Genomic DNA, 20,127 nt, shown 5'->3' with positions numbered 1-20,127 from the left:
GTTCTTCCCCTGCTTGGGACAGACATCCCCTTAACTCACAGTCAGGTTTGAAGACTTTGGCACAGTATAAGCCAAATTGATCCATTGACAGGAAATTATATGTACACAGAAAAGGAAATAAAAACTAAAGAATGAGGGAAGAGGCTCTGAACCTGGGGACTGTGAACTTGTTTAAAAAATATATATCTATATATACATATATAACTATAACTATTTCCATATAATCAGTTTCCTATGCATTTTATTTTGTTCATTAAAAAACCAACCTTTATTCTGAGAAGATCATATATTGTACCAGACAGTCAAGAGGATCCAGGAGACAGACAAAGTTAAGGATCCTCGAATAAGATGCTCTGAGGTCCCTTACAACTAGGACTTCAAGGATTTAAATTCCTGATTAGCTGAGGTGGTTTCTGAGCCTCAGTACTTCCATCTGTTAAATAGGGATGATAATGTATTATTGCCTTTAAAGTGCTCCATAAACAATTTTGTTTTTTCCTGTTTTTGTTTTTTAAATTGGGAGGGGGACAGAGAAAAACCAAGTAAGCATATTCAGGTTTGTGGGTGCTGAAGACAGATAAGAAATGTCAGCCTTACTTCCCTACTCCCAAATAGTGGCTTCCCCTATAAAATCACCTCTCATCTCCTTTGTATACATTTTATATGTATTTCTTTAGCTACTTCTTGTCATCTCCATTAAAATGTAAGCTCCTGGAAGGCAGGGGCTGCTCTTGTGTTTGTATGGAAACACTCTATAAATGCTAATTATTCATCATCACCACCGCCACCCTCATTTAGGCTGTATGTAAATGCTGGCATTACTATTAGTGTTATCACCAGGGCTGAGCCCAGGGCCCTGCAACACAGCAGGCTGCTACATAAACGTTTTTGTTATTGTTTTTCTATTGTCTCCGGCCTCTTGGCAGAGATAATGGAGTGGGTGGCCATTTCCTTCTCCGGCTCATTTGACAGATGAGGAAATTGAGGCAAAAAGGGTTGGTGACTTGCCCAGGGTCACCCAGCTACGAAGGGTCAGAGCCGGATCTGGGTCCAGGAAGGGGAGTTTTGCTGCCTCCAGCCGGGGTGTCCCAGCTGCCCCTATAAACACGCCGGCTGTCATGCGTCGTCATCATTCTTGTTATGGTTACCACTCTAGTTACTGTTACCACTCTTGTTACTGTTATCACTCTTGTTACTGTTATCATTCTTGTTACTGTTACTATTCCCAGCGCTCAGCGCTGGGCCTGTCCCGAGGTAATCGTTCTGGGGGCGCGGACACTCCTCGGGCACCATCCCTCCACCGATCCCTCCTCTGCCCAGGGGGTTTGGCGGTGGGGCAGGAGGGCGGGGGCGGGGTGACCCGGTACTTCCCGTCTCCGCCCGACGCGATCACTACACACCCACCCAACGCCCCTCCTCCCCTGCCTCCAGCTAAAGGCAGACCGAGTGCAGCCGGCGCCTAGGGCGCATGAGCACCGGCCGCCCGAGCCGCGCAGACGCAGGCGCATAACCACCTCCAGCTTCCAGCTCGCGTTCCGCCACGCTCGCCATGGCGGCCCCGCGGACCTCCCGCTAGCCCCGCCTCTCTGTGACGCGCTGGGGGTCACCTGACCCGGCTGCGGGGCTTCAGGGACAGAAGGGAAGTCGTTGCGGCCGGAGGGGCACCTCAGAAGCCTTCGTCTCCGTCTCCGCCGTCGTCTCCTCTGTCTCGGCCGCCAGAGCTCCCGCCGACCCCGGGCCCGTCGGACCCGTCGAAGCCCGCTCCCCCTCCCTGGTCCTCCCCTGCCCCGCAAGATGCCTTCGGAGAAGACCTTCAAGCAGCGCCGGACCTTTGGTAGGTCCCGGCGGCCGCGGCCCCGGAGCCCGGGAGGCCTAGGGCGGGGGAGGGGGGTGCCGCGGCGGGACCCCAGGCCGCGACCGGAGCCCATTCGGTTCCCTACCCCTCCTCCCCGGGCCCTGGCCGCAGGGGTCTCGCCCTGGCCCCTTGCACGACCGGGCGCTTCTCCCTCGGAAGTCTCGAATTTCCCCGTCGCCCGCCCCCCGCCCCCAGCAACGGTCGTTTTCTTGGAGCTTGGAAGCTCGGGGGGACCCTGGGCCGGGGCTCCACGGCTTCGGGAGGCGGGGGGAGGCTCTGTGCGAGCTGGGGTAGCCCCCCGACGGCGGTTCCGCCTGGGAAGGGGGATGGGAGGGGGCCTCGCTTTCTTTCCTTTTGCGCCTTCACTTGTGAGTCCAGCCCCTGGGGAGGGGGGGGGTCTTGTCCGAGGGCTGCGAGCCCTCGGGGTCCCGAGGCCAGCCCCGCCGGGGTGCGAAGTTGACAAAGAAAAGCGAGCCGGGGCGTGGACGGCGCCGACTTGGTGCCGCGGTACCGGACCGGGCCAGCCCGACTTGTTGGGAAGCCTTGGGGCCCGGGGGCCAGGGTCCCACCTCCTTCCCTCGTCTAGGGGCCCCGAGCGTCTCTTGGTTGGCTATTAACGGCCCTGGTGCCCAGCTCGGCCCTTGGGTTCGCTGTGCTGACCCCACACTTGGGACTTTGGCTGGCCCTTCGTTAGCGGAGGGGCCGCACCTTCGAGGTACCCCGGAGGAAGGGTGTGGGACTGGCCGCCGCACTCCCCTCCCTGTGTCTTTGGGAAACGTTTGAACGGAATAAACGAAAATACTGGACAGCTTAGAGGATGTTAATTTGTGGTTTTCTAAAGTTAATCAAGCGGCCCCAGAGGCACCTGTTTCCATTTGAATTTTGACACCTCTGACCTAGAGCTGTGAGGTTAGGTGACTTGCCCATACATACTCCCGCAGCTAGGCCTTGGGTTATGAAGGCCTTGCAGAAAAATTGGGGAACAATTTTAAGAAACTTTTTTGAGCTACCATAAATACAGGATAGTTTGGACCCCCTTTCAAGCTTTTTTTTTTTACAGGTTAAGTTTTCAACAGGTAGTTTTGTTCCTTATGATTTGACTAGTATCTTTATAAAGAGGCAGGAATATAAAGATATCATCAGTCTTTGAGTCGGTAAGAGTAACAACTGATGAAATACTGAAGGTTGAAATAAACCCTTTGTTTTGGTCCCTAGTTGTTACCTACCAAAGGATGCTTTGTTGTGAAAGTACTGTGGTGACTATTGTGCCATTTTAAAATGAGAATCCTTAAACACACAGCCTTGCAGGCTATATTTCTCTTTGTGTCTGAAATTGGGCTCCTATTTTTAGCTCCCAATAGTAACTTAAGTCATCCATACTAGTTTCCCTGCAGATCTGACTGGAACTGGAAACCATACTTTAGTTCACCAGGGGTTTAAAAATGAAAAAGTCTTGATTACAGTGTTTGCTGTAATAGATAATAATAAAAAAAAAACCAATAGTAGTTGGTCCTTTTTGAGTAAGACAGTTGTGCCATAAACAAGAGACAGTGCTTAATATAAAATGTACGTGGATCCTTCATTACCTCTGTATGTTGTAAAGTGGCTAGAAAGCAGTGGAGTTTAGTTTTATTTTGTTTTGGTTTTTGCATTTCTACCCCCAACATTTAGCATAGTGTCTGGTACTTAGTAGGAGCTTAATAAATGCTTGTTTACTGTCTGACCTTGAAAGTCACCTCTTTTGATATAGCAGGAAAAGACCTCTTCAGTGTTCTTTCTGCTACACAAGGAAAGTGAATTTCAGTATGTCTACTTTTGTCTACTATGGCTTTGAAGAGTCAACAAAAAGCTCAGCATTCTGTTGATGATTGCAACTCCTATTAAAAAGCATTTAATTTTTCTTTCTGTGCTTGGGGCACAAAACTTTACCTTCTAATTGTAACCTGCCAAGCCCCAGACAACTCCTAAAAAGAGGATTGTGAATTAGCAGGGTCAACACTTGACTTACTTTGTTAAAAATTCTCTTCATTGACCTTAATGAGCTATTACTCAGCACTCACAAGAAATAATCTTCAGATTGATAATTAGATATATTTTGTGTTTGGCTTCAAACCAACATCCCCAGCCTCACCCCCCCCCCCCCAATCTTTCTTTATGACCTCTTCTAATGGGGCTGTGAGAATCTCCTGCAAGAAAAGCCAGCAGATTTCATCCACCTTCTTCTGGGTGGAGCTGAAAAAAACGTCAGCAGCTCTTGGCTCTCAAATCTCTGCTTTCCCATTCTCCTGTCAGCAATCTCAGTCACAGGTATTAAATTTATCCAGGACATCAGCCAAACAGTTAGTTACTACTGCAACTCATGCTGTCAAAAGCAGTCTTATTATTTACAAATCAGATCTCATTTTGAGTGTAGCACACATACATGGAGGCTATGGAACTTCTGTCCATTTGTAATAGTGTTAGTCTTGTGATTTGAGCATGCTAAAATTTACTGACAGCCGTATATGCTTCAGTTGGAAATAAGTTGTATAGTCTCAGCTTCCTTTACTATATATTATAGCACGTTTGTTCCATAGCTCATTTTTCTGGAACTTTTTAAAAGGCTCTTCTAATAGCTTTCTGGTTGAAGTATCAGATATCACTTAATGGCTAATGCTTTGCTTTAACCCTGATGGTGGTAAATTTGAATCCAAGGGCTGATAATATTGTGGGATTTGTAGCTGTCAGGCTTGTAGTAAATTGATTCCTCAACTAGAGGAATCTTTTAGAGCCCAGTACACTTAAGTGCAGACTACTAAACTGAGATTGACTTGCTTCTCCCACAAATAGATGAGAATTAATGCAGATAGGAAACTGATAGAACCACTGATAATCTGCACTTCTATGGTTAATCAGGAAGCAGAATTTGGGCAAAAATATGTAAGAACAAAAGTTTCACTTTCAGTAGCTCAAATTATATTATTTCCATGAAGATCACAGACCCCACATTTAAACTTCCAAGGGTTTTGAATTGGAGTTTACCTGCCGGTTTAGCTGTGTACAAACGTTTTCTAAAAATACTTTGCCTGATAAAAAATTTTCATTTGATAAATTGTACTTGGAGCCAACAAATATACATTATATCACCTACACTTATTAATGCTCTCATATCCTTCCACTGCTCTGTTTTACTTAGTATAGATAAGGTTCTAGTTTTGGTATGTTTGAAATTCCTGGAAAGAGGAAAGCATGTCCTAAACAAACACCGATGTAAATGTTGTCATAGTTAGTGGGAAATATGGGTTTCTGGTCCAGGGTCAATAAGGGTCTTTTAGGTGGGGAGTGAGATTACTGCCAAGACTAGTAAACAGTACTTGAATCTGTTATATTCTGGACATAGTTTTAGAGCAAGTGACTTTTTATAGACAGGATCTTGGAAAACACTTGGGATGTGGTTAAGTGGGAAGCGCCTTCAATTTGTTTGCAGAGAACCCAGGGTTTGAATCTTGGTTCTTCCAGTTAGTTACCCATGTGACCTTGGATAAGATGTGTCTTTGATCTTGTAAAATTAAGTGGATGAACTAGAGGACCTCTAAAGCTCCATTTGTCTCTAAATTAGGGAGTATCACACCTGATGAAATGAAATGGTAATGAAGCTTTGTATAAATTTCATTTCATTTGAAATGTGCTAGGAGGATTTAAAGGAAACCTGTCTTGAATCCTTTTTAAAAGAAATCTTTGTAATTATACATATATACACATATATGTATATAACATTTATACACACACACACACACACACATATATACATATAAAATCTGATTTATCTGGTAGTAGATTTTTAAAGGTAGTTGGGCTTTTTGAAAGGGGTGGAGGGAAACTACAGAACAACACTTGTTATGGATCACTTGGCTGATTGTATATTTGGGCTATTTTTGTTAAATGAATGTTAAATGAATCATGAATTTATAGGACATAGTATCCTCTTGGCAGAAAGAGCATTCTATCCTGCAAAGGTTCCAATGAAAACCAAAAGAAAAACCTGACAATGTAAAAATGTGCTCTTAACCATTAGGCCCATTTCCTGATTTAATTTAGAGCTTCCTTGATTGCATTTCTGACCTGGACAGTCTTAGTTGCTGATCTAATGAACAGAGTATTGATTGATAAGGATAGGTTAGTCAGGGAAGGTGAGTTCCTAGTTCTGTTACTCTATCATTTTGAGGAAATCCTTCTATAAAATGGGGATTAATTATTTCTGCCTCTTCTGATTTGTATTAGCATTACCAAGTATTCCACAAAAAAAGCTGGTGGAGTTGTGAACTGATCCAACCATTCTGGAGAGCTATTTGGAACTATGCCCAAAGGGCTATAAAACTGTGCATACCTTTGATCCAGCAATACACTGCTAGATCTCTGTCCCAAAGACATCCCCCTCAAAAGGGGAAAGGACCTATTTGTAAAAAAATATTTATAGCAGCTTTTTTTTTGTGGTGGCTAAGAATTGGAAATCAAAGGGATGCTCATCAGTTGGGGAATGGCTAACCAAGCTGTGGTATATGATGTAATAGAATTTTATTGTGCTATAAGAAATGACAAGATGATTTCAGAAACACCTGGAAAGACTTACATGAACTGATGCTGAATGAAGTGAGCAGAACCAGGACAGCACTGTACCCAGCAACAGCAATAATGTTTGATGAAAAACTGAATGATTTGGCTATTTTCAGCAATACAATGGTCTAAGAAAATCCTAATGAAGCATACTATTCACCTCCAGGGAAAGAACTGATAGTGAATACAGACCAAAGCATACTATTTATCACTTTCATTTTTTCTTCCTTTTATTCCGGTAATCTTGTACAAAATGACAAATGTGGAAATGTTTCACATGATTATTGTATAACCTATATATATGATTGCTTACTGTCTCAGGGAGGGGAGGGGATTCAGGAGGGATGCAACTTAAAATATAAATAAAAATGTTTTTAAAAATTGAATAAAAAAAAAAGAACAGCATGTATTCTTAGCCTCATGGAAAACTCAGATGTGCCACCCTGACATAAAAATGTCAAATTTTAAAATGCCTGAAATAATACAGCTACTGTCCCTGCTTTTCCCCAACCAACTAAACCTCCAAAACCACACCCTGAAGCCTTTTCTGACCATTGAGAATATATTGGGTACTTTTAAGAGAAACCTGGAAGTTCATAATGGGGGTGTGTGTGTAGAGATCACTGGGACAGCCTAGGCCAGGAACTAGCTTTAGAAGCAGACAGACTCCTAGAAATACTTTTGGCAATTTCCTTGCCCCATTAGAATTTTCTTTTTCCTTCTTCCTACTTAATTCTAACAATTAAGAGATTTATGGAGATAAACTACATCCTTTGAAGAACCTCTTGGAGAATTATTGGGACTATCAGCTATTCAGATACTTCATGAATTAGGGGGCAACTCTTTGGCCTCCTAAACTGGGAATGAGGATTTTGATTTGAAGAAAATGGATTATTGGTAATTTGGGGGGGGGGTGGAATATGCTGAAGTAGGGCAGAGATAGGGAAGGATATCAAATAGAGACTGTCTATATTTTAAAATAGGTGTAGAGAGTGCTAACACTATGCCTTAGCTGTATTTTGGGTTAAAAGATTTTTGTGAGCTAGCCTAGTATTCTTTGGGAGAAATTACATTAAGTTCCAAGGGACACTTCTGGAACACATTCCATTTGTAAATTGAGACTGCTAGTAAAATGTAAAAAAGAATGAAGATGGTAATGTAAAGCACATTTTAAGAGATTCTGTGGTGAACGGCCTTGAATCCAGTGCTCTTTCTACTCTTGAATGTTTCAGAGGTAGTGGCCCTAAGATCAGGGCTTACATTTTTATATCCAATCTATTGCTTAGCACAGGATTGAGGACATAGTAGGCATGAAAATAAATACTTCACTAAATTAAGGAGGATATTTGCTCATGGCAAACTTCACACATTTTGCTTTGGCCTCTTAATTTAATAACTACTGGACAAAACTATTTAAAACCCAATCGTTGATTAGCTTCTTTATGCTTTTCTTCTTTCTCCTAAAAGATTTACTTCTTTTTCTTAAGGACTCTTTATTAAAAAAACAAAACTAGAAACAGCAGAAGGAAATTCTTTGAACTTCCTATGAAATTTAGAAAGGATTCTAATCAAGACAGAATTTGCTGGAAGATTGAGCACTTTAGGGAGATCAACTAGTCCTTGGGGTTTGCATGGTTGGTTTTGCTTTTGTGTCCTACCTTTGGAGTCCAGGTACTTGGCCTGTCTCGTTTGTGTCTACTTATACTGACTTTCTCCATATATTAATGTACAGGTAGTTTGAATACTACTAGGCTGTTGGCCACTGCTGTTGTACAGAACAGATGGGGTCACTGAATTTCAGGACTAGACATGTATGGGAATGATTAAAGACAAAAAGCTTACCTATATATCTTTTTTTTTTTTTGCTTTTTTGAGGGGGGGGAGGTGGGGCAGTTGGAGTTATGTGACTTGCCCAAGGTCACACAGCTAGTTTTGCGTTAAGTGTCTGAGGCTGGATTTGAACTCAGGTCCTCTTCACTCCAGGGCCCGTGTTCTACTCACTGTGCCACCTAGTCACCCCCTTACCTATACATCTTGAACCCATCACTTAATGGTTTTTTTCTTCTTTGCAGAACAAAGAGTAGAAGATGTGAGACTTATTCGAGAGCAGCATCCTACCAAGATACCGGTAGGTAAAGTTTCTTTGTTAGCAAGTAAAGAATGCTTTTTCAAAGTTGTGATCTAGAGAGAATTTATCAGAGACAACGTGTATTTCAACAGACATGTTGGTATCTCATAGTCACAAATTTTTTAATTTTTAGAGAATCACCTCCCATTAATGTAATAATGTATATGTTTCATTCTTCACTTTTGAGTTTCAGGAGAAGATGGACCAGTACTGGGTTTCTACTTAAAACTTTTAAAACTCTTCCCTCTCAATAGAAGTATCTTGTGTTTAGTTTTTTAGGAAATATAGAAAAAGCATTATTCTATAGGTTCTAGCATAGGGATTCTTAGGCTTCATGGTAAAGCACCATCTTTAGGCTGGCCAATGGTCCACAAATTCTTCCTGGACTGGCTTCTCTGCAGCTGTGTTCAGAAAAACAAAACAAAAACTAGCAAAACTTCTTTTGGACAGTACCCTTTGGCCTACTAAGGTTGCCTTACTCATGCAGCAAGAGGGCTAAGAAGGAAGGTTGCGAATAAATTGGAGAAGGGGATGGAGAGGGAATTTTGATTGATTGATCTCACCATTCTGCCCAGGGAATTTCAGTCTTTCTTTTGTGCTGTGAACCTCCCCCAACAAATCTTACCCTTAATTAATTAATCAGTTACCCTTATATTAAGTTGCAGACCATTGGAAGATCTTTACGTGAGCTTCTTGAGGGCAGGGATGGTTTCACAATCTTTGTACCCTTAGTTCCTAGCATGAATGTATTCCTGTGAACTTGACTTTAATTCTTGGCACAGTAGCCAAAGTTATTATTAAAGGGAGAAGTCCTGCTTGTGAAGAGTTTCATCTAGGATAGGTTATGACAGACCAATTTCATGTCCTTTTTTTAGATAGGTTTGCTAAACTGGCAGATTAGGGTACTTTGGTAGATTAATTGTTGGAAGTGAAATTCACCTGACCTTGGAAGGTATGTGGGAACCCCTTGATTTAGTCATGGTCCTGCAGGCCAAGCTTTTCTGAGATTTAGCCCCTGCCACAGGATGTCTTTCCAGTTGACTCTTGCATTGGCGCTACACCATGGATCGACAGTTTGGCCTGACTTGATTTGTTTTAGATTTTGGGGAAAAAAGTATTGATTGTTTGGGGGGGGGGGGAAGCATTGATTAATTTTCTTCCTGCTTAAGTGCAGAACTACTTAAAAAATAAAAAGCTAGACAAGCAGCAGGAGGAAAATTGCTTGGAGCAGTCTGTGACTTTGAATGGATTCTTCTGGAGATAAGACTGGCCTGGGCCAGCTGCCCAAATGTGGAGATAGGCTGTTCCTCTGGGCTTAGATGCTGTTGTGCTCTTTCCTCCATTCTGCTTGTGTTGTGGCTGGGTCCTTAGATCATGCTAAATACACTGATGTAAAGTATGGCCTTATTGCATGAACTGCAAGGTATCTCAGTTTATATTCCTTACAAAAAGCAGAGGCCCGTTATGGAGGACGTAGTTCTAGAATAATAAAACTGTCAATGAAATTCCTACTAAAATAAAATACTTTAACAATAAATCAGTTAAGTATGTGAACATGACTTTGAAGGACTGAACCAGGAGGTGCCTTAACTTGTATTGCAGAGAAGACTAGAGCCAGGCAGCCATTTTTTTTTATTGTTGAGATTAGTTCTACAAGTTTTTCTGAAGTTTTGTGTATATGATGGAAAGAGTCCATACCGCCGTAGCAGGGAAGCACACATAAGGTCCTGTTTATAATTTTGTTGTGAATACAAATTTATTTCTTCCAATGAAGCCCTTCTGCTACATTTAGATTTTTTAGTGTCTTGTTAAATGAAAGAGTATTTGGAGTTACTTAAGAAAAGAGCCTTAGTCATTATTTTGACTTAGTTTAAGCCATGACACAATGTCCATTAATCTTTACTTCATAAAGTTATAAACATTGAAAGCACTTTTTGGTATATATTACAGCAACATTATTACAGTTCCCTTTTTAAAAACATTTTTTCTGTACTTTTTTCCCCCTCTAGGTGATAATAGAAAGATACAAGGGTGAGAAACAACTTCCTGTACTGGATAAAACCAAATTCCTTGTACCAGATCATGTCAACATGAGTGAGCTAATCAAAATAATTAGGTATTCAATAATTCTTTTATATATTCTTTTATATGGTAGATGGTTAAGACTCAAGAGCTCTCTTGCTAGTTTTCTGACTATAGATTTTTACAGTTTCCTAATGTTTGCAAAGTTAATTTTTAAAAGTTTGACAACATATGGGAATAAATAATGAAGGCTAAGTAGCGTTCAATCCTAAAGCTGTAAGTGGGGGAAATTGTATCTTAGAGTTAGCAGAAAATGTGTGGAAAAACAAGAATTAAGTAGCTTTGGGCCATAAAGATGCATGTTATAGAGTCTGTTAGGCTGTAGACATAGTGTTCTGTTATGCCGCCCCCCTGCCCCCCCCATTTGACCCAACTGCCATTTTATCAGAATAGCAGCTGGAATTTAAAAGTATTTTAATTTAGAGGACTGGTCTCAAACTTAAATAGAACTGGGGGCAACTAATTTGTACATAAGGATCCCGTGGGCTGCATATTGGCTTAGTTTTGAAATGTAATGTTGTCTGTGTATTGTATTTAATTTTTTCTAAGTAATTTCCAAATATATTATTTTTGGGGAGTGGGGAAGGTAGGGCAGTTGGGATTAAGTGACTTGCCCAGTCACATGGCTAGGGCCGGTGCTCTATTCACTGCACCAAACCCCCCCACCCCCAATTACATTTTAATCTTATTTGGGCTACACTGGTTTGGAAGTTTGTAGGCCACATGTTTAACACCTGGTTTAGATTTAGAGTTATCTCAAGGTCCTGAAAATTCTTAATGCTTAAATCAGCCTTCCTCCTCCTTTTTCAATAGAAGGCGCCTACAGCTGAATGCTAATCAAGCTTTCTTCCTATTGGTGAATGGACACAGCATGGTGAGCGTTTCAACACCCATTTCTGAAGTGTATGAAAGCGAGAAGGATGAAGATGGATTCTTGTATATGGTATATGCCTCTCAGGAGACATTTGGAAAGAAATCTTCCGTGTAAGATCTAGTACAAAGCTTCTATACTAGAATTTTTTAAGCCCTCACCCAGGAAAAAAGGGATGTTACCAACTGAGATTGATCAGTTCATCTAATCACAGTTCACCAAAATAGAAGTATTACCACCTTAGGGGTTTTTAGTAAGTTGTCTCTTGTATTACATGCATATGTAATAATACATGTTCAGTTCCAAAAGCATATACAATACAGCTTTGGAAAACTCCTATTTCACCTAGGATATCTTGTTTTTTTAAGTTTTAGGTTTAGAAACACCTTGCATTCTAAGTTGCCAATAAAATGGACATTTGAATTGCTGTAGTGACTTTTTTAAAAAATAGGAATTTCAGTTCCAGTGGTAACCTTTAAGCATTTAGTGAAACAAGTCTTTGTTCATGGAAACTGCTAATTTTTATAGGAAGGTTTCTCTTTAACTGTATCTTTAAGTAGGCTTGTCAAATGTCATATCTATTTTTTTAAAGTCCATTTACCATAAGTGGTTGCAGCAAAACAGGGTAAATGGGGGGCAAAAAAGTCTAGCTTATTCTGGAATCGATGCATAGATTCCAACTTAGTGAACCACCAACTTTCTTGCTGTCACTTGTTTTCTATATAGTCATACAGAGCAACACCATGGATTCTATGGGTAAATCAAATGATTTCTTTTAAAATGCTTGGCTTCCAAAAAGTTCCTGAGAACAGAGGAATGGCGTTTCTTATATTATGGATTTGGTCTGATTTAGAGACTCTCAAATCAATGACTATTTCATTAAACAGTTGCAGCAGAATAAGTCTTTGCTGATGCAGTTAGAAACTACATCCTAGAACTTTGGAGCATTGAAATTCATTTTGCACTCCCTTGCACCTTTTTGGGTTAAGTCTGTAGTCTGATTTGTTACATTTTAAGTGGAAAAGTAACTGCTTCACTAAAATACTTTATTAAAATTTTAACTGTAAGCATACTTCAGCTATCACTGTTAATCATAAAAACCCCATCCAACCAGTTTACGTGCATGTCATTTTGTAAAGGAGAATGTAGCAAAAGGGGTAAAAGCTTTTAACAATGTCAGTTTATTTAATATCTTGAACAAAGGACTATAAGTGCTTCCTGCTACTTGCATGGGGTTGACAACTTATTTTCATGGAGTGTCACAAAAAGTTCATTGTTACACCACTTGGACTAAAGTATGTATGTAGCAGATCAGTTAAAATTACCCTTGTATAGTTAGATGTGTGTGAAATATCTACAACTGTTAGTGAAAGTTATTTACTATAATGGAGAAAAGCAATATTACTGCATCTTGGCACTATAGTTAATAAATGTATACAACTTGTTTGCCTTTGTTCACCTTCTGCATGCATATCTGTCCATAGTGCTAAATTTTCATGTGTATTTTTACTGCATTGTAAATTCTTAATCAGCCTGTCTTGTTAGGTTGTATAAGATGTTCACATTTAACGAAACACCTGGCATCAATCTTGTAATTGCTGTGTGATCAGTAAGGTTCCTGTAAGATATGTTGCTTTTTTAATTTAATACAGTGCGGATAGGGATGAATTATATCCCAAGTTAACCTGAGTGGTAGTTTTATTTCTAGGATGTTTAAAATAAGTAAATTTTGATCAGACAGGGTAAAAAAAAACAAAGCTCAAAACTCAAAAATCCAATATAAAGGGATTAGTTTTTGTTAAAGGATTCTAGAATGTCACATGCTGTCAAAAATGTAGCATTTTCAACAAATATGTAAAAAGTATACATCCTTTGAGCTAGATGAAGAATCCAGGGTATTTCCTGAGAACTAAATGTATAAAGACATGACCACCCAGTTTATGGAACAGCAAAGCAGTGGGTATTGACTATAGTAATGGGGAGGGGTGTGGGGATGACATTAATAAAGGGAATTGGAGAAAAAAAAGCAGAGGGAGAGAAAGAAGGCTAGGCACACATGAGCACCACTGCTGCTCCAAGCCAATGCAGAATGAGAAGATGGTTCATGGAAGTCAGTGGAAAATCTGGAACAGGTTCTGGTAAGACATGCTTTCCTAAAAATCACTAGCAGAAAGTGTAAAACAACTTCACCAGTAGTTATAGCCCAGCTTTAACTGAGACCCACAAAATTCTATCTGTCCCACAAAGGTTAGTTAGCACAGGATAGAAGTCAGCTTCCTGATTACACGGTTTCTGTGCTTGGCCATCCATAGTAAATAGCCATACTGACTAATGGATTCGAAGCTGATAATGCCCTGTGTATTACATACACCCCATAATGTTCTAGCCCCATTCTATCCCAAGTAAGCCATTTAAATCTGGTGAGATTGGCCCTTTTCTAAAAATCTCCAGAAGCAGTATGACTAGCGTTAAATCCAGGTTTTCCTTTTTTCACTTGTATTTACTGATGGAAACATGTACCAAATAGAATAAATAGGATTTAAAGCCATTAGGGTAAAAGTTTTCCAAGGCATTTAAGGGTTTTCTTTCCTACTACTGCTTCTAGAAAACTTTAGACTTTCATTTCCCATTTAAATAAAAGCCCGTTAACATTTTGTAATCATAAGCTTCTGGAGATCAGACTCTTGTACTGTTCTCACAGCGGAGGGGAAGGAGAAAGACTACAAAGTAATCCTGGTTTGCTTTATGTCATAAATAGCCTCTCCTTCAGGCTAGAGACCGACCATGTATTCACACTGGGCCATAAGCCATCTTAGGTCAACTAGAGTGATAATTTAGCCAGTATGTAGCTCTAGATTTCAAAGATGTTCTAGTAGGAACCCTGTTGAAAATTTAATGCCAGTTTATTACCATTCCACTTGCAAATGTGAAGGGAAAGTTGTTCTTTCAGAAGTCAATGACCTGAAGACTTTTTCTGAAATGTGTCTTTTCTCAAAATGACAAGATCTAATTCAATGGCACACTAAGCCTGTTTTTAATTTTTATTTTCAGTACATTAAATTTACTCATAAAAACATTCTAAAAATGTACAATTTTTCCTTTTTAACAAAGTATAATAAAACATAAAAACCCCAATAACAGAATACTTGACATTTACAATTCAAAATCAAATTAGCGGAATATTAAATATTTACAAAACTATATTTTTAAAAAATATTTATAAAGTTACATGCATTTTGTAGAATTGTGACAAAATAATGGCTCAAAAATGGGATAATTTTCCTTCATTCCTAACATAAAATTATGTCCGAGAGTCTGAAGTTTAACTTGTACTTGAGTACATAAGGTTTGCTTTCACATTCAGTACCAAATGCCTTTTGTGTATGAACTTATTATAAACGTAGAAAATTTGATGAGGGCTGTTAACAATACACGTTTATGTGGTTACATCTGGGGACTGCTTACCTTTGCCCCACTCCCTCAAAGTTAATATTGTAGTAACATTTACCTTTGGCCTCGACCAGCACAGTATATATACACATATAGGTACACATGCGTACGTGTGTACAGATACACATATATATGAATATTGCAAGTGTTAAACAGTTCAATATGCTCATTTTCATTAAGACCCTTGGGATTTTTTTTTTTAAACAATTAAGCCTTCCTTCAGAATCCATGGCTTTCAATGTAAACTATTTGATTTGTTCTTTGGGACTAATCCACAGTGAACAACTATGGACAACGAAACTCACTTATGCACAAGGATTATTTTTCTTGGTGAAAGTTGAATAGAGGTATTTCCCCCTAATAATTAAGACTTTCCAACATATTAATGGCACCAGTTATATCAGTATGTAGAACTAGCAAGGCCAAAAAAAAAAAAAGCCACTTATGCATCAGGAATGACAACAAAATGGCAGGGAACTATACACAACCAAATTTTTGGCAGGTGCTTGATAGTAATCTACTAAGTTATAAAAAAAAATGAAGATTGGAAGCCTATATACTGTGCTCAGAAAGATTAATGACGATATAGCTGAGTGATATTTTGGTAAAGTTACTACTACTGTGCCTCAATACATACAATTTGTAGTGTAAATGAACCATGTTGACCTCTTGCAATAAAGGATCTAGAGTTCTAAATATTTAATAAAAAATACTGAACCTATTGCCTTCTATTAACATTCTGACTCCTAGAATCTTTTGTAGGTTACAGACAATGCTGGTTTTATTCCCAATATTTCTAATCATAAGGTTTTTTTTTCTTTTATAGAATTTGTAGAAGTGCTAGCTCCCATGTACTTAGTACTCCTCAATAACTAGAAAGTTTTAACACTTTCCAGTTTTCTATACTACAATGAATTTAAAGTTAGAACATAAGGTAGTTAACTGTTCTTCCTTTAAAAAAAGTATTTAAATAGTTGTTTTATCCCACACTGTATTCTACTTCAACCTGTACATTCCACTACCCTCCATCCCCCTTGCCTTTTGGAGCAGAAAAGGGTCAGGTGGGGTTGAGTAGGGTAGTGGTGCTTGAAGCTTCTTTAATACATGACAGACATACACAAAGAAGTGGGCATTACCACTACCTACCTGGTTGTTTCAGCCACTCTGAGATCGAGACCACAATTTAAAGCAAAGATACTAAGAACCTGAAAGGGTTAGATATGATCTGTGCCTAAATAAGTAAATAAGAATCCTTCTAATGAAATGTAAAAATGCTGTATGGGCTTATCTATTTTTGGCTTCTTGATAGAAATTAATTGTAATACTGCTGGCAAATACTCTGAAGCCATAAAACATGGTGATTTGCTTTGGGAAAGCTCTCAAATACTGGTATTTTAACCATTTCTGCATTAAGAGTTCTTTCTGTTTACTCCTAAAATTTTCCTAAACTTAAAATGTCCTCATCTGACACAATGTACTGTAAACCCATTTTCAAACACAAGATTTTCTTTTAATGTAGCTACTACTGAACCAATTTGGAAAACTGTCAGAACAATATGAATTATTCAACTTCTGAATTTTATGTTTTGCAAATCAAATAATTTTTGTCTTATTTTTTTAAAGAACTTAATTAATACTTAAATATATTGGTTAATATGGTCAGAATGGTAACAGACATTTAACTCCCCAATACTATCCACTAAAAATACAACTTACATAAAAGAACTTTTTTTTTTTGCTATTTGAGACAGTTTCCAACAATGACACTGTTGAAAATAGGGTTTACTTAAATACAACTGAAATTTGAAGAATTTGTTTAAAAAAAAGTTAAAAATTTGGCTTCCAGCACACACCCAGGCCTGTACAAGGCCCTCAAATATTAAAATCGTAAACATCATTGAAAACTCTTATGTCTTCCTTTATAACATAGATAGTATATATAACATGACAAGTTGTCCTGTCTAGAACTCTTTAAGGCAAAAGTTGCATTGTGTCAGTTCTCATCACTTTTCATGTTTTAAGTTTTAAAAGTTTCCCAAGAGATCCAATGAAACATTCTCAATCATTAGCAAACGTCACAATTAGTTCAATACTGTAATATGGTGTAGCATAAATAGAGCTGAAAATACAGAGGTCTGTAGCTTCTACATTGCATAGAAATAAGAAATTAATAAAATCTTGTATGTACTATTTTTCACAGATTCAAATAACACAACCTTTTTGCTTTGGTTTCCATGAAGCTGGGAAACTGACCTCCAAAAATTTGAAACAAGTGTAGTATCACTGCCATTTCCTATTATTACAATGCCTCTACAGTGGAACCAATTCTGTGGTGTTCTGTTTTTGGCCTGAGGCTGAAATCCCAATTTCAGAATGGGCTGAACATTTTGAAATTTTCACAAATCCTTGACGGAAAACCCCTGGATGACAACGCTTTACCTTCTCAGTACATAATGGTAGATGTTTTTAAGCATTTAAGTCATATTTTAGCAGAAAATTACCTTTGTTCTCTAGTCCCTGGCTTTCAAACCAAGTGCTACCATTCCAATGGAAAAAAATTTAGGAATCCATGGTGAATATAATAGTTCTCCACCTTGACAAAATTAGGTGCATTTTGTGGGGGCTCCTTCCAAGTCTTATCAATTCAAATGACAAGTTCTAGGTAGCGAACAGAATTAACTAGTCTAAAAGTAACAAAAGAGGTTGACAGGAAAACTTTAAAAGTCTTTTGCTCATTAATTATGAAATTGTATTATTGTTGAAATATCTGTCTCAACACCTCTGAATCCTTTAGCAGTAAGCCTTGGGGTAGAAGTCAGCATTACATAAAATAACGGCTTGCAAAGTCTGCTAACAGTGTTCAGCATCAGGTTGGTTTCAAACTCATTTACAAAAGTAGTGTAGTTAATATGTCTCTGAAAGATGTTGTCCACGTCTAATAGGAACAGGACTCAACGCTGTTTAATGTGTTAGGAAAAAAAAATAGGTGTTCTCAGAGCCATTATGACTCCGGCGTCTCTGGGACTTGGACCCTTAGAAATTAAGTTCATTTTGCTGCTGGTCAGCGGTTTCTACCTAATAAGTGTTGACAGCATACATTTATGAACAGAAAAAGGACTGAAACTGCCAAACATGTTTTACAGAGGGAAAGGAAAAAATAAGATTGCTTTATTTGTGTAGTCGGCCATGTAGCCTGCTGGTGCCAATTCTTTTAAGTGTGGGTCGTCTCTCTCTTGCACTGGTTTCAGAAAACGCGTTAACATTGTCTACCAGAACTGCAGAGATTTTAAATCATTTTACATTCTTCTGTAGTGCAATCCTTAAAAATCCCAGAGATTAGTGCCTGACCACTTTAGGAAAAAAAAAGTAGACATTTTACCTAGCCCAGGGGTGTCAGAGTCCGACTGGCGAAACTCCACTTTGAAAACTTCAACCTCCGGCTCTCAATTCAGATCACACGTAGCTGCCCTGGAATTATGTTTCAGCCTAGAAGGACCAATTACGGCAATGCTCTTCAGTAAATGTGATTTTTTTTTTTTTTGCATTGCAACAAAGAATGTAGGTGGCAAACTTCACCAACCATCTGTGATACCCACTAGGCAAGTCCTGACATCAAGCTCCAAACTAGGATTTTGGCAATCAATAAAATTGGGTATGATGTACCCCTAAGCTAGATTTTTTTTTCTATCCAGTCTAGTAAAGTAAAGCACCTTTGGATTAAAAATATTAAGCTCAACAGCAACTAGACTTCTCAGTTTTGTATTTAATTTTCCTTATGTCTCCATGGCTTAATAGTGTTCTGTTGCCAGAGAAAAATATCAATCTGTGGAGTCCAGACTTTCTGCTGGAGGGGCATATTTCAACCTAAAAGTACCTGGAGAGAGGGGGAAAAAAAAAGGGTCAAATTTGAATCACTGCATGATTATCACAACCAAATGATTTGTCAAAATGTAGTTGCACAGCAGCCAAGCTCCTCACCTTGGTGCTGGAAAGCAATATCTATCACTTGGTCCCACCAAAAAAAATGTGGATTTTATTTTTACAAATTTATAAAACCAAAACCTGTTAATAACGTTGAACAAGATAAAACAGTGGCTTCTACCCTCATTTAAATAAGCTTTTTCTGAGGTTCAAGAAAGATGCTCATAGCTGGATACTGGTCTGCTTAGGCATCCAACTGACTACATCTGGCACTTTGGATAACCCTTCAAAATGCTTAGCTAAAATGCATTAAATAGACCTAATAAAATTGAAAATATTTTTCATGTTTACTGTTCTAGGAAAAACTGCATGCACCTACCTCTACAAAGTCAATTCCTTAATCACAGGAGTTCAGCATAGTAGGGTTAATTTAAATGCCCAGATAATTCCCAGTATAGCTTTACCCAAATGTCAATAGCTTCCTTTCACTTTTTATTGAAATAGGCAAAACACAGAACTGACTGGTTTAAGAGTGAGTTCTTTTTATTATTTCTGTCCTCTGGTACAGTGCTAAAAGAGTCAGTAAAAAAGCACACTGCCAGAATGATGAGGATGAGGAAAAACTGAGAGAAATGAAACTATTGTGGGCCACAGGGGGAAAAATATAAGTGCCACATTAAAAAAAAAAGTTTTTAAAGAGAAAGAAAACTTATCATCAACTTTAAAGATTAAGGACCATGGAATTACAGAGCTGGAAGGGGCACTAGAGATGATTTTAATCCGACTGCCTCGTTTATTATAGATCAGGAAACAGGCCCACAGAGGGGAAGTAACTTGCCCAAGGTTACACAATGAATTAGCAGCAGAACTGGGACTAGAACCCATCTCCTGACTTCCCAGTCCAGTGCACTTTTTCCACTAAAAAAACAAAGAACATAAAACTATTTAATAAATACATCAGAACTATTTATCATCTTTATGGATAGATGAGAAAGAGGAAGGAAGGAGGGAAGGAAGGAAGGAGTGGGGGAGGAAACAAAGTGAAAGAAACCTACAAGGAAAGGGAGAAAGATACAGCCATTGTTGGAGCAGGAAGTTATTGCTGAGGTTAACCTACTACCTCTCCTTTGGTAGCTGAAGCTGACTGATGTGTCTCACACAATGAGTTAGAGCCATAACTAGGACCTGAACCCAGGTGTCCTGACTTAAGACCTACAGTATACAGAA

The 20,127-nt window shown here is 39.0% G+C and overlaps 2 protein-coding genes across 3 annotated transcripts in view; one reads left to right on the top strand and one right to left on the bottom strand.

Annotated features, from left to right (window-relative positions):
* Positions 1-1,627: 1,627 nt before the first annotated feature.
* Positions 1,628-15,714, top strand: MAP1LC3B (microtubule associated protein 1 light chain 3 beta). The gene is made up of 4 exons (XM_069085598.1): positions 1,628-1,834; positions 8,521-8,576; positions 10,586-10,692; positions 11,472-15,714. Exons 1-4 carry the CDS (start codon positions 1,795-1,797, stop codon positions 11,644-11,646), a joined length of 378 nt encoding a protein of 125 aa, XP_068941699.1. The 5' UTR covers positions 1,628-1,794; the 3' UTR covers positions 11,647-15,714.
* Positions 14,557-20,127, bottom strand: part of ZCCHC14 (zinc finger CCHC-type containing 14) — a 122,102-nt gene continuing 116,531 nt past the window's right edge. Inside the window, exon 13 of one of the 2 annotated variants that reach the window (XM_069085597.1) lies at positions 14,557-18,465. In XM_069085597.1, coding sequence (XP_068941698.1) covers positions 18,461-18,465 — 5 coding nt within the window. In that variant the 3' untranslated portion in view covers positions 14,557-18,460. Of the gene's footprint in view, positions 18,854-20,127 lie in introns of both variants that reach the window. The other variant, XM_069085596.1, reaches the window with a different exon arrangement.

Source organism: Petaurus breviceps, unplaced genomic scaffold (assembly GCF_028583685.1).
Source record: "Petaurus breviceps papuanus isolate PSGF00001 unplaced genomic scaffold, PetGlider_PUasm1.0 176, whole genome shotgun sequence".
NCBI lineage: Eukaryota > Metazoa > Chordata > Mammalia > Diprotodontia > Petauridae > Petaurus > Petaurus breviceps.
Note: the sequence above shows the minus strand (reverse complement) of the source record. Positions and strands in the feature narration are given on the sequence as shown.

Excerpts from the sequence above, each read along its gene's own strand:
- MAP1LC3B (XM_069085598.1), top strand. The coding sequence starts at position 1,795 with ATGCCTTCGGAGAAGACCTTCAAGCAGCGCCGGACCTTTG. Across the intron at positions 1,835-8,520 it reads CAAGCAGCGCCGGACCTTTG|AACAAAGAGTAGAAGATGTG; the intron begins GTAGGTCCCGGC and ends TCTTCTTTGCAG. Across the intron at positions 10,693-11,471 it reads GAGCTAATCAAAATAATTAG|AAGGCGCCTACAGCTGAATG; the intron begins GTATTCAATAAT and ends CTTTTTCAATAG.